This window comes from Carassius gibelio, chromosome A23, assembly GCF_023724105.1.
Source record: "Carassius gibelio isolate Cgi1373 ecotype wild population from Czech Republic chromosome A23, carGib1.2-hapl.c, whole genome shotgun sequence".
Lineage (NCBI taxonomy): Eukaryota > Metazoa > Chordata > Actinopteri > Cypriniformes > Cyprinidae > Carassius > Carassius gibelio.
In genome coordinates, this window is record NC_068393.1 from 5,971,680 (window position 1) to 5,984,804 (window position 13,125).

Sequence of the window (13,125 nt, forward strand, 5' to 3'; positions counted from 1 at the left end):
TCATACTGTAATCACCCTGTAATACTCAGAATTGTGAATATGAATGGGAATATACTTCAGAGTTATTTTACTCATAAGAATTTCTAGGGGTGTCCTTAATTTGTGGCCAATGTGTATTAGAGGAAAAACATTTATTTCATAATGCTATTTCCCCCCATTTTAAATTCTTATTATCCAGTGAAAGGTTAGATTTTTGTGAATTTTTTAAATAAAAGATGAAAAGGACTAACAATGCAGATTCATTTTTCACAGCCGCCTTTGATCATATTTACCAAGAGTGTCCATCATGCACTTCAGTGGTTTGTCTGAAATTAACTTCCTGTACCAACTAAAATAGTGTTTGTAAACAAACTTTAAATTGTACATTTTAAATTTAAACTTAAATATCATGCATTTTCGAATCGTATTATTTCAAATTATTTTGACAGAAGAATAACTGAAACCCATTATATTAGTGGTTAGACCCCAAGTCAAAGTAGGTAATAATGTTATTTCATTGATTTGAATATACTGCCATCGCGTGGACATTGAACTGTACTGTGTACAAAATTACATAGAGTAAAATTATACAGCAACTCCATAAAAACACACACACACACACACACACACACACACACACACACACACACAGACAAAAAAACCCCATAAAACATAAATAAGAAATTAATAGATAAAAAATACAACGAATTTCCGCGGTGAATTTTATATATATATATATATATATATATATATATATATATATATATATATATATATATATATATATATATATATATATATATATTATTATTATTATTTTTTTTTTTTTATGTTCATGATAACTGAACAAATGTTACTGTTCACTGTACAGTTTTGCCGTGAGAGTAACGCCTCCTTTTAAAAAGTCGCTGACAAAGCTGTCGTCATGCCTGGGATTTGTAGTTCCAGGCTTCACTTGGCCGCTTTCGCTGCAGTCGAACAGCCCTCCTAACGGACTACAAAACGAAACCAGCGCACTACTGGAGCGCGCGGAGGACTGACAGCTTGACATCAGACACACCGTGGGTCTGAAAGTACGGCTCTGAACTGACTTATAATTTTCCACCTGTGTGCACTGCTCACAAAAATTGACAGCTTTACAAATGAATTCGGAATCGGGGATCGTGGCCGACTTTGAAGTCGGAGAGGAATTTCACGAGGAGCCTAAAACGTATTACGAGCTGAAGAGCCAGCCGCTGAAAAACAGGTCAGTGAATGGAGCGTCTGACAGCTCTCAAATGCATTTGCTCTACTGCATACTTTTAAAATTGCGGTATGCACAGAAAAGACTCGTCTAATGCTTTATTGGTTATTGTGCTGGTGGGGTGTTTGAGTGCTCTGTTCATGCACGCGCACTGGTGACAGCCTCGCTTATTATAACAGAAGCGCAAAAGTTGCGTGCAGCGCATATGGGTGTTACAGTAGACAACGCCTTAGGATACAATACCATCATCAAATATTTACTCGTGTACAGTAGCCTGTGTCTGTATAAAGACCTCACTCGTGAAACACTTTTAAAAGTGTGTTGAACTTTGGCGACACTTTCTAATGGCTATCATAAACATTATATAAAGCTGATCTGTAGGCCAAGTCCTTAGTTATTGGATAGCACTTTCTATCCCGGTGAATATTTTATAGTGGGATTATTGTATTTTGTATCAAAACATATTGAGCATCTCCACTATTGTTGTCTAGTCAGTCCATTAAACACATACAGTAACGTTTGTGACAGCAGCAGTGCATGTTTTGCAGCAAAACTGAAATAGTAAGAGTGAAAACAGCAAATATTTAAAAGGCAATAAGCATGAATAATAAATAAATAAAAGTATGTGTGTTAGTTTTAGCTAACATATAATGTAAAACATTGTAGTTTATTTATTATTATCAATTTTAACAACACCTGACATCTACAACTTGTCATATATTTTGGTTAAATCTACTTTTATTATATGTCATCATAAATTAGTCTAATTTAATAGGGTTTTTAACTGTGTGTTTGAAACGCAAAGCTAAAACCACTGTTAGAGAAATTAAATATTTGTGCATTCATACTTTTGACACAAAATCTTAGTTTGGAAATTATATATATATATATATATATATATATATATATATATATATATATATATATATATATATATATATTATATGACTCTTGGTAATTATTATTATGGGCAGGTATAGGTGAAAGTTTTGTATTGTATTAACTAGTTTTTTAAACCTTTAGTTTTAATTTTATTACATTTTATTTTATTTCAAGCTGTACCGGCATTAATAATGCCACTGAAATGATTAATCAGATGATTTTATAGTCACAAGTGAGGCAAAGACATGAGAGTTTTAGAAGACAACGGCGAAAGTTTGACCAGATCAGAGACTGCACTAAACTTAATGAGATAAATTGGATTTTTATATGATTTTACATTGTTTTATCATGTTTATGTTCATGCTTGTCACGTGTTTTAGCTGCAAGTTGATGTAACCTTTGAGATCTTTCTGATATGTGTGCATGCAGTCACACTTTTGACAGTTTCTGAAGCTTTGCTTTCTGAAGTTTGATGAAGTTGTTTTCCTGAAATGTTACAATTACATCAAACGAAAGCAAACACTCATTGAGGCATGCAATTGGTACGTGATCTTTATGCCCATCAGCATTTAATGCATTTCCCAGACTGTTTCACCATGACAGCTTCACTGGCAGACAGTGAGATCTTAATTTAGATGAGGCAGACGGCTCTGGCCGACATGAGGTGAAAATTAGCATCATAAATTTAGAAGCGCAGGATAATACCTCAGATGCTGCGAGTGAATTTTGGGGGCTCTTTTGGTTGATGCCAAAATTTTTAGCGTAATAAGGAGGGTGTTGGATCACAGCTGGAAGCAAAATATTGCACTCAAGTTCAGTTTCGGTGATGAAGTTTGGATCTGCATTTTTTTTATAGGGTTCCCACAATCATAGAAAACCATAATCAGGGATTTTTGTGATTTTCAAGCATGGAAAAACTTTGGAAATGTTACTAACTATGAACATTTCTATTCTCACTGACATATTTTTTTAATTTGTTGGTTTGTTTGTTTCTAGTGCGTCTTTTTAAATCAAAAGCCACTGGAAAAGTCTTACTGCAGTGAGCTTACTGATTTACATTTAAAGGTCCCGTTTTACGCGCTTTTTTGAAGCTTTGATTGTGTTTACAATGTGCAATATATAACGTGTTCATGTTTCGCGTGTAAAAAAACACAGTATTTTTCACACAATTCACCTATCTGTTTACTGCTGTTTTCACTGTCATAAAAACGGGCTGATGACTTCCTTGTTCTATGAAGTCCCTCCTTCAGAAATACGTGAAGAGTTCTGATTGGGCCAGCGGTTCCTGTGCTGTGATTCGACAGCAGCTGAGCGCAGGCTGCCCTCCTGGAAACGTGATTGGGCTAGAACGCACGTGCTGGAGATGTATTTATAGTCACAGGAGCATTTTTACTGACAAGATGCGCATGAAAACCGCATTTGTTTTTTTGCACAGCCCTAACATCTAGTTAACAAAGCTAAACAGCGTTTCCCTTTGTGTAATAAGTTACAGAAACTGTTAAACGCACCAACTTAAATAATAAAATACACTTACCGGTTGTGGTCCATAAACAACGCCTTCTCCAGACAAAGAGGGAACTGGTCCATCTTTCAAGAATAATCTTTGTGCGAATCCAGCATTAAACTGATTGAGATTGAGAAAGTTGTCCTCACAAAAAAAAATAACTGCATATAGTTTTACATGTGGATTATAATTTTCGGGAACCGAGTTAAACATAAATTGTAATCATTAATCTCAAAGTACAGCGTTCCTGGGAAGCCCAAACAAAGTTGATTGGACTCAGATGAAAAAAAAAAACAGCGTTTCAACAACATGGCGACAAACACAAACAGCTCTTCCTTCTTCTCCGTCGGAGCGCAACAAGGCCACGCCCCCTGTTTGTGAATTCATGTGGGCGGAGGTTAGTCAAAAAACTGTTTTAGTGACGTTATTACTGCAGGAACTAGAAGGATGTAGTCCAAACGGGTCGTTTTTTGTAGGCGAATTCTGTTAAATCAAATATCTCGCTTGGCATTGAACTTTGAGCTTTAGCATTTTACAGATATTATTTATACTCTAACAACAACATTACACACTAACTAAAGTTTAAAATATGGAATCACGAAGAAGGGGACCTTTAAATAGCTGAGCATTTACTAGAGCATTTCACAAAACCGCTGTGAGAGTTCCTCTGCAGCCCTTCCTCTTCCCCAGCTCCACCTGTATAGATCTGCTACGGGTTATTTTATATTCTACTTCTGCGACAGCAGTATTTCTTCATACTCACGGCACCATATTGCGTTGTATTTGCAGTATTTAGTTCCTGTACTTGCTTTGCAGCAGCAGCAATAACGCTGTCATACTCATTAACATGCTAAAATCATCCGAGAGTTGTCATGATAGAAGGGCAACGCGAGCATCTCATAATTCACCAGTGTTTGCAGCAGCTCAGATCATCTCTATCTGCAGAAAATGCTACTCTACATGACCTTCATCGCCGCATCTGGGTTTTGATCGTTTTAACGTGCGTTTGTGAACGCATCACACTTCCACCATGTGTGTAATGAAAAGCACTTATCAACAAATGAAAAGCTTTAAGGGCTCCCTGCAATTTTCTTTAAAAATAAGTCGCTTGCTGGTCTAACACCTGAAAATGAAGAATTCAAAGGATTTCTCCACCATAAAATGAAATTTTTGTCAATAATCACTTAGCTCCATGTCGTTCCAAACCCGTAAAAACTTTGTTTGTCTTTGGAACACAATTTAAGATATTTTGGATGAAAACCGGGAGGCTTGTGAATGTCACATAGACTGCCCAGTAAATATCAGTGACAAGGTCCAGGAAAGTATGAAAGACATTGTCAGAATAGTCCATCTGCCATCAGTGGTTCATCCGTACACTGCTTGCTCTCAGCTCATATTCTCCAAAATGGCGCTACGGTTAAGTGGAGAGACACAGAGAAGACGAATTGTTGAATAATATAGTATATATATATTTTTTTTTTTCTTGTACAAAAAGTATTCTCGTCGCTTTGTAACATTACGGTTGATCCTTCGCTTTTTATTTGTTGCGAAGACGAACGAAGCTTTCACAGGTTTGGAAAGACATGGAGGTAAGTGATTATGACAACAAATTATTATTTTGGAGTAACCCTTTAAGACACCCGTGAATATTAGTTTTATAAAGTTATAGTTATAATGTAAATTATTTATAATATATTTTGTTTAGTAATAATAATACTTCTATAATTCATTTATTATTATTATTATTATTATTTAGCTTTTATGTCCATATTAATATATAATGACAGCATTTTAGGCCAAATTTTGCAACCCCACAGACAAGCACAGCAAACCTATAGATATTTTTAAAATTGCATTTTAAATCACAATCACGGTTTTTATCAGTAAAAACAAAATAAATAAAAAATAATAAATATTAAAAAAATATTTCCCCCCCAAAATCATGCACAGTAGCAACAGTGTTTTAATGCATTTATTAATTTAAGCTATATATAGCTATTTGTTCACTGTTTTGTTGCTCATTTTTGTTGTAAACAGAATATGTAAAGCTTGAAGTTCTGTAATTCTTTATGCAGCATTATAAAGCATCATCAAGCAGAAAAGTGATTTCATTGGTGCCATAGGTCATTAATTTAGATAGATCAGAAGTTAGTAAGTTGAGTTTTCAGAGGCTGGTGTCTGGATGTCGGAGCGAGCTCTGCGCTCCTGATATTGATCTGGCAGCAGAGAGGAGGCCGAGAGGAGCAGGTGTTTACAGTCCAGTACCTTACTCTGGCCATCAGCGAGGCCAGATTTCCATTCATGAAATTGTTTTGTGATTACAGCGAGGCGGTCAACAGATACTTCTGCTCTTGGGAGGGCAGAGACGGAAGATGATTGTTCTCAGCAGTTTATTAGTTGCAAAATAACAGATAAGGATGTGCAAGCTGGTTTGATTTTTTCACAGCTTTGACGATTACAAGGCCACTGCGGTTGGGCGTTTGACGCAAGAACCGGAACGGTGGAGTGTATTTTTAGGTGGTCATCAGCGCAACTCCTTAGTCAGATTTCAAGAGTTCCTGTTGTTTGTGTTTTTCTCTGACCCTCCCAAAATTCCCCAAAATGATTCAGGCGTAAACCTTCAAACACCCATTCATGTTAACCTCCCTCTGATGTGCACGTTTTATTTGGGACCTAGTTTCCCTGGAAAAAAAAATATGTGTAATTTTATTCACCAAAGATGGACTCATTTGATCAAACGTGACAATTGAGGAATTTAGAATACGATTTTTATTACAAAAATAAATGCTATTATTTTCAACTTCTATTCGTCAAAGAATTTCCATAAAACTATGAAGCAGCATAACGTTTTTCAACATTGATGATCATAATAAATGTTTCTTGAGCAGTAAATCAGTATATTAGGATGATTTCTGAAGATCATGTGACACTGAAGACTGGAGGAATGATGCTGAAAATACAGCTTTGATCACAGCAATAAAAAATTTAAAAAATAAAAATATATTCCGATAGAAAGTTGTTAAATCATAAAAAATATTTCACAATTTTACGTTTTTTTTTTTTTTTTTTTGAGCAAATGAATGCATTTGAGCCTTGGTGAGCAGAACAAACTTTATTTATACTAGATATATAGACTTTTTATTTATAACTTTTAAAAAAAAATCACAACTGCAGACTTTTGAAAGGTCATGTAGCTTTAAAACCTTAGTGAGCATAAATGTCTAAAAACAGACTGAGCAGACTGAGTCACATACATAATATATTCCACAAAATACAGGAAGCAGACTGATAAAGTCTACAGCATACAGTATTTCTAGTAAATATAGTCAGACATCCTTAAAACATGATAAATGTTCTTGCAAAAAAACAAAGTGCAGAAAATGTTCAAACTTTTTTGGGGTTTATGCATAAACCAGAAACCTATTTTGCCACCAGAGAAAGTAAAGCAGACTTCACTGAAGATATAATATTTGTTTCTGAAGATTTTGTGTGTGTGTGTGTGTGTGTGTGTGTGATCTGTAACAGGCACATCATTTATAATCAAGTTGCTTATATATGTTCTGTTAGATAAAAAATATTCTGTTAGATAAAAAAAGTATTATATATTGATGCTCTTACTTTGAAATGTCTATGCTTTTCTATATCTGGCTGCTCATTCAACAACAACAATATTCACTTTACAGCCATCTACAACATATTACATATATATATATACACACACACACACACACACACACACACTCACACATACACACATATATATATATATATATATATATATATATATATATATATATATATATATATATATGAGATATTTAAGACTTTTCATGACTGAACTGAATTGTTTTAGACTTTTTAAGACTTTAAGACTTTTTTTAGACACCTCAGGACTTTTGTGTTTCACACAAATGCACCTAAACACATTATACAGTTCACACACTTTTATGTTTAGTGGCAAATGCAGTGAAACGCTCACACTGTGAGGGTAAGTAAATGATGGCAGAGTTTACATCTTTGGGAGGACTGTCCCTTTAAGAAGTTTGCCTTGAGCAGTTTAGGCCCTGCTTCATTTTATATTCAATATAATAGGAGAAATATTGCAATACTTAAAAACAATCACTTTGCAATCTTATTTTGTGACTACTGTTTAAGTAAACGATTACAAAAATCATGTTGTTTTAAAACTCTCAGTAGCAGAAGCTTACAACAATAGCTGACAAATCAACGAATCATCGCCGAGAGCTGCTGTAAATCAGATACCCGAAATGTTTCCTCCTCATCACCTCATTCTGTGAAGTGTGAGTGTGTCAGTGTTTCCAGCGGAGCTGATAAAGGTTGAGTGTTGAGTGAGTGAGGACACATACAGAGAAGAGCGGCTTGAGTCATGTTAGTGTCATTAGACTCGGAGCATAAATGCAGTGTGAACAGAAGAGCAGTCACTAACCGGAGTAAAGAAGAGCCACGGTAAATGACACGAGCCCAGAGGTAAGACTTCAGTCTGGTCGTTTACTGTCTGAGCGTAACAAAGACCTGTTTGTGTTTATGTATTAGAAATCTTAGTTTCCATTAGAGATGCTGAAGGCAGAACTGTTTGAGGTAACTTGTCGATTGACTCGGTGTGAGCTGTAGTGATTGTGAGGATGAAACTGAGATCTGAAGTCTGTTCCAGCACTGTCCAGTAGCACAGCCGAGTTAGCTGTTGCATGTTTTCTAAGCTTGTGTGTTGTCTAGGCCTCCGTAGAGTCTGAACCGAACAGAGTTCAAGCCCAGCAAACAAGTGAGGAGAGAATGAATAAAACTTAATTATGGAAATGGGAGGCAACAAATTGAATGAAGTGCTCCCCTCCCATCCTGGAGATATTACAACAAAGAGCCCACTATATGTCAGCTGTGACGGCTGACAACAGACTGTAAACATGACCGAAAACAGCCGCTTCCTCTTTAATGTTCCTCCAGTTAGCATACTGCTAACATACCGTGTTATTTCACTATCACTGATGTACTAGTGTCACTTTTGTTAATGCGATTTAATTTTCATATTTTCTGTTTTCATAATGTTTCCATCAATTTTGTTCCAAATTTTGAGTTCCAAAATAAATTTCCCTGTACTTGAAATTCTTCTATTAGACATTTTGAATCTACTTTCAACAATGGGGCTTTGTTGTGTCTACAACTTTAAAGCTGCGGTAGGTAACTTTTGACGCTCTAGCGGTTAATAAACAGAACTGCTTGTGTCTTGTGGAAGAACATCGTAGCCGGAACTACTTCTCTCTGTTTATGTCTATGAAGAATCACAAAGGTACTGGGTTACTCCGCCACGGTACCCCGAAGCAATCTAAAATAGTCCCAATATAAACACTTATTATAGGTGCACCCTAGTGATTCAGGACAAGCTTAAAACACGGTTTGGAAAATGGATTCATGGTGTACTCGCTTATTATATACATTTTTCTACATTTTGAACACAAACAAAGTTACGGACCGCAGCTCTGATTGGTTGTTTCTTACCGGGAGCGGTCCATAACTGCAAATGGCAATAGGACACTGGGAGGAGCCAGAGGAGCTTGATTTTTTCACAGATTATCTGTCTCATATTCTACTGTCAGGACATAATGACAGGTTTAATAAATATGCAAAAAATATATTTTACAAAAGTTACCTACTGCAGCTTTAAGCCATTTCAGAGTAAACCCCTCAGTATGCAGTAAGCAGTGTGCTAGTATTGCATTCTGGATCCAAACTCTTGTTCACATCTTTACACTCTGTGGGTGTGTGTGTGGAGGCCTGTCGAGCTGTGAAAGGAACGTGTGCTCTCTAACATGATTTGTTATAATTAACACAGCACTGTTTGCCAGGCGAGAGCGTGTGTGTGTGTGTGTGTTTGCAGAGAGCTGGCAGCTGCACCTGTAATGACCGGCGTCTCTCTCTGGAGGTGACTGTGAAGGTGAAGCGGGACTGAGAAAGCGCCCTCTAGTGTATGTGTTCTCAAAGAAGACCTCAGAAACATGACAGGACTGCATTACCACTACACTGTCCTGTGTAGAAACAATGCTTTGTTAGCCCTTTGACAATTTCATAATGTAATATAAAGTCAATATAAAGAATAAGTCGCTCTATGTTCTATTTACTAATGAATGTCATGAAAACATGTCAATTTTTGTCCATATTTGACCCCAAAACCAAAATATACACACATTGAATACATTTATGCATTGCATAAAATAAGCTGAGTGTATTCTTTTATATACGTAACATTATATTTCCGGTTATTTTCAAAGGTAATATTTTAAAATTCGCCACAAATCAAAACATTACATATACACATGTAATACAGTAAAAAAAAATGCAATAAAAATCAATGATAATATGCAAAGTAAAAAAATGCAACTGTGAAGTTTATTTTAATGACAGTTCAATTTTATTCATTTTTTATCTATTATTTTCAAAGGTGATTCTCCTGATATTCTCGTATTAAATAAGAAATCAAGTCCTTTAACACACAATACAATAAAATAAATAAAAATGAATGGCAGTAAATATATGAAATAATACATAAAATAGCACACATGAATGTATTCTCGAAATATTAATGCATTACAGTAGAAATTATTTAATATATGTAATGCTTATAAATATTTTCTATAATTATTTGTTATAATTTAGATTTTATTCAAGTCAAAAATAAAACAAATACAACCAAAGTGTATAAATATTTTATCATTTAAAAGACTGTCTTACAGTAATATTAATGAATTACAGTAGAATGATGGATACATGTTTTATCATTTAAATCATATTAATTTAATAAAATATAAGACATCTTAAATATTTTTTGCATTAAAATATATTTTTCCATTATGGCAATGATTATTTAGAGGAAAAATGTACAGGAAAATGCAATGTCCTACTGGTCTGGACATAGTCTTGACCGTTTTCATGAGATGTTCTTTCATGAGGTGTGCTGTGGGCTCGTGTGTGTGTGTGTGTGTGCGTTTCTCCCTGCATGTCCTCTGTGTACGGATTGGCTGCTGGTGCCTCCCGTTTTGACACGCTCCCAGCGCTGCCGGGGCAGCGTGACTCTCAGAGCTGTCCAAGGGCGCACAGTGCACCTTCAGCACACCGAATAAAGATGGAAGCTCTGGGCGTCCGTGTGCAAAGACCCTGCGCTTTTCGCTGCAGCCGCTTGTGAGTACCTGTGGAAAAGTGATGCTGGCTCGTGTCTGTTGAGTTTGAGTATGTTTGGGAGGGACGGCGTGTTTGTTTGGGTGTGTTATTGTCTTTCCACGACTATAAACATCTTAAGGACAGAATCAGTGTGAGGGTCCCTTGATGGTGATTTTATATATATATATCAGCATTAGTTTTGCTTTATCGTTTAGTATTCAGCAGTTGAGAACATAATTTCTTGACTTTCCCTGAATGCAATGTTTCTGCTGCAGTACTTAAATCAATTTTTTTGATGTATTGTTTTCATATGCAATCATAGGACTGGTCTTGAATGAGCAGTATGTAGTGCTCTAAGTACATGGCAGTGCTCTGAGCTGAGGTGAGTGGAGGAGGTCAGCCTCCTTCTGACGGAGCTCTCTGATTGGCTACTGCAGTGTCCGGTCTGGGGGTGTGGCCACAAAGGACTGTGTATTCATTGTTTTTCCTGACAAACACATACACACATCTACTTATGCCACACACACACCAAAATGGAAAATTACCCCGAGCATTGAAACACACACACATTCTTTTTATAATGACAGTAGAAAATGTGCTAAGAGTGGCCATTTGAGCGGCAGAGATTTGCTTGTTATGATAAGAACTGTTGTGTAGAAGTAGAGCTGGCGTTTAGTTTAGAAGCTCTTGGTTAAAGGGACATGAACATTGTGTGGTTTTCATTTCATTCTTTTTCTGGCCGAAAGAGAAAAAAATCACTGCTCCACCATGTTACACCTGCTGTAACATGGTGTTGTACATCTGTACTGGGCAGCGCTGGTGAAATGACACTACCTTCTAGTTCACTGATCTGCTGCCTGCTATGCTGTGCTCAGATGCTGTGATAATAATAGTTGACTATACATTGTTTGTAAAATTAATTAAACTAACAACAACTGTTACATCTGATTCAGTTGCAAAGAACTGAATAAAAATAATATATTGATACTCAATATATTTTCTGTACAATTCTATTGTGTTACTTTCAGTAAAAGAGTGGTTATTTCCTTAGCTTGTATTTTCTAAATTCAGTGTCATTTAAATGGTTGAGTTAAATGAAAAAGTCGTGCTTATTTTACATTATTTAATAAAATAATGAATAATTATTAAAAATATATATTTCTTTAAATAATATTCGGTTATGGCTCAGAATCCATAGATTTCATTATACTGTATCTAAATATTGAAAACTTATCTGTATTAAAAACTAAATCCCTATATAAAGGAAATGGTAAATGATGGTATGAGTAACTTTATATCATGCTATGTTTCCATGGTGCCGCTAAGGAGGCATGGTGACAAATTATGAGATGAGAAGTAAAATTACTTTTTATTTTCTTCTTGTTTGATTTTAAACTTTGAGTTCACTTGCAAAATTTTGTTCTTGGTGTTTAACATATTTGCCTTGCAACACATTTGTGTTCTCTTGGAAAAGATTTTCGTTCCCCCAAAATATTAACCTTGTTGTAAAATGTTTGTAAAATGTTGTACCCTTGCAAAGGTTTTGCATTATTTTTTATTTAATCTCAAAATTTCCTGACTGATTGTGGACACATCGCAAGGCTTTGCATCTTACCAGATTTCAGGAAATAGTGTTAATTGACCTGTTTTATCCTTCGCGTTCGCTCAGTTCAGTTATGTGAACTACAGCTACAGTAAACAGTCGTTACTGGACATCAACAATCGATGTTCCAACATAGTTTTAGCTCATCCTTTCGACTTCAGCTAACTCCTGTTGGAGCTGCAGAGATCCCAAAAAAATTTTTCACTGCATTTCAATAGCTCTGTACTTGTATTCTGCATAATGACAATTAAGTTGAATCTAAGCTAATCTAAAAAAACGAGCTGTCTCGCAAATGTTTTGTGTTACTTTGAGACATTTTTGATTCACTCAAAAAAACTCTTGAAAATGCTAAAAATATTGCATTTAGCTGCAAAATGTTGTATTTTTGTTATAAGTTTTGTTTTCCTGACAAACTTTGCTTTCACTCACAACATTTTTGCATTATGAAGTTTGCATTTGCTTACAAAACTTTTGCACTCTCTCATAAATGTTTTGTGTTCCCTTGATGAACTTTGCATTCTACTGAAAAAAAAAACAAACATATTCTTAGTGAAACGCTGCAGTTGCTCACAAAACTTTAGCCTTCTCCCTAGAATCCTTGCATTTCATAGCAACACTCTTATATTTTCTCCTGCAAAACTTTTTCTCTTTCCTTAAAGGCCATGTTGCAAGGTTAATTTTTAACGAATATGTGCAATTTGCTTGTTGGTAATAAACATTTAAACTGTTATTCATCGATTTTATGTT

The 13,125-nt window shown here is 35.4% G+C and overlaps 1 protein-coding gene across 2 annotated transcripts in view; it reads left to right on the forward strand.

The window, feature by feature from the left end:
* The first annotated feature begins 989 nt into the window (after nucleotides 1-989).
* LOC127945089 (microphthalmia-associated transcription factor) overlaps nucleotides 990-13,125 on the forward strand; it is a 47,924-nt gene continuing 35,788 nt past the window's right edge. Inside the window, exon 1 of one of the 2 annotated variants that reach the window (XM_052541661.1) lies at nucleotides 990-1,225. In XM_052541661.1, the coding sequence (XP_052397621.1) occupies nucleotides 1,122-1,225 (104 nt within the window). In that variant the 5' untranslated portion in view covers nucleotides 990-1,121. Of the gene's footprint in view, nucleotides 1,226-7,894; nucleotides 8,097-13,125 lie in introns of those variants that run through there. The other variant, XM_052541662.1, reaches the window with a different exon arrangement.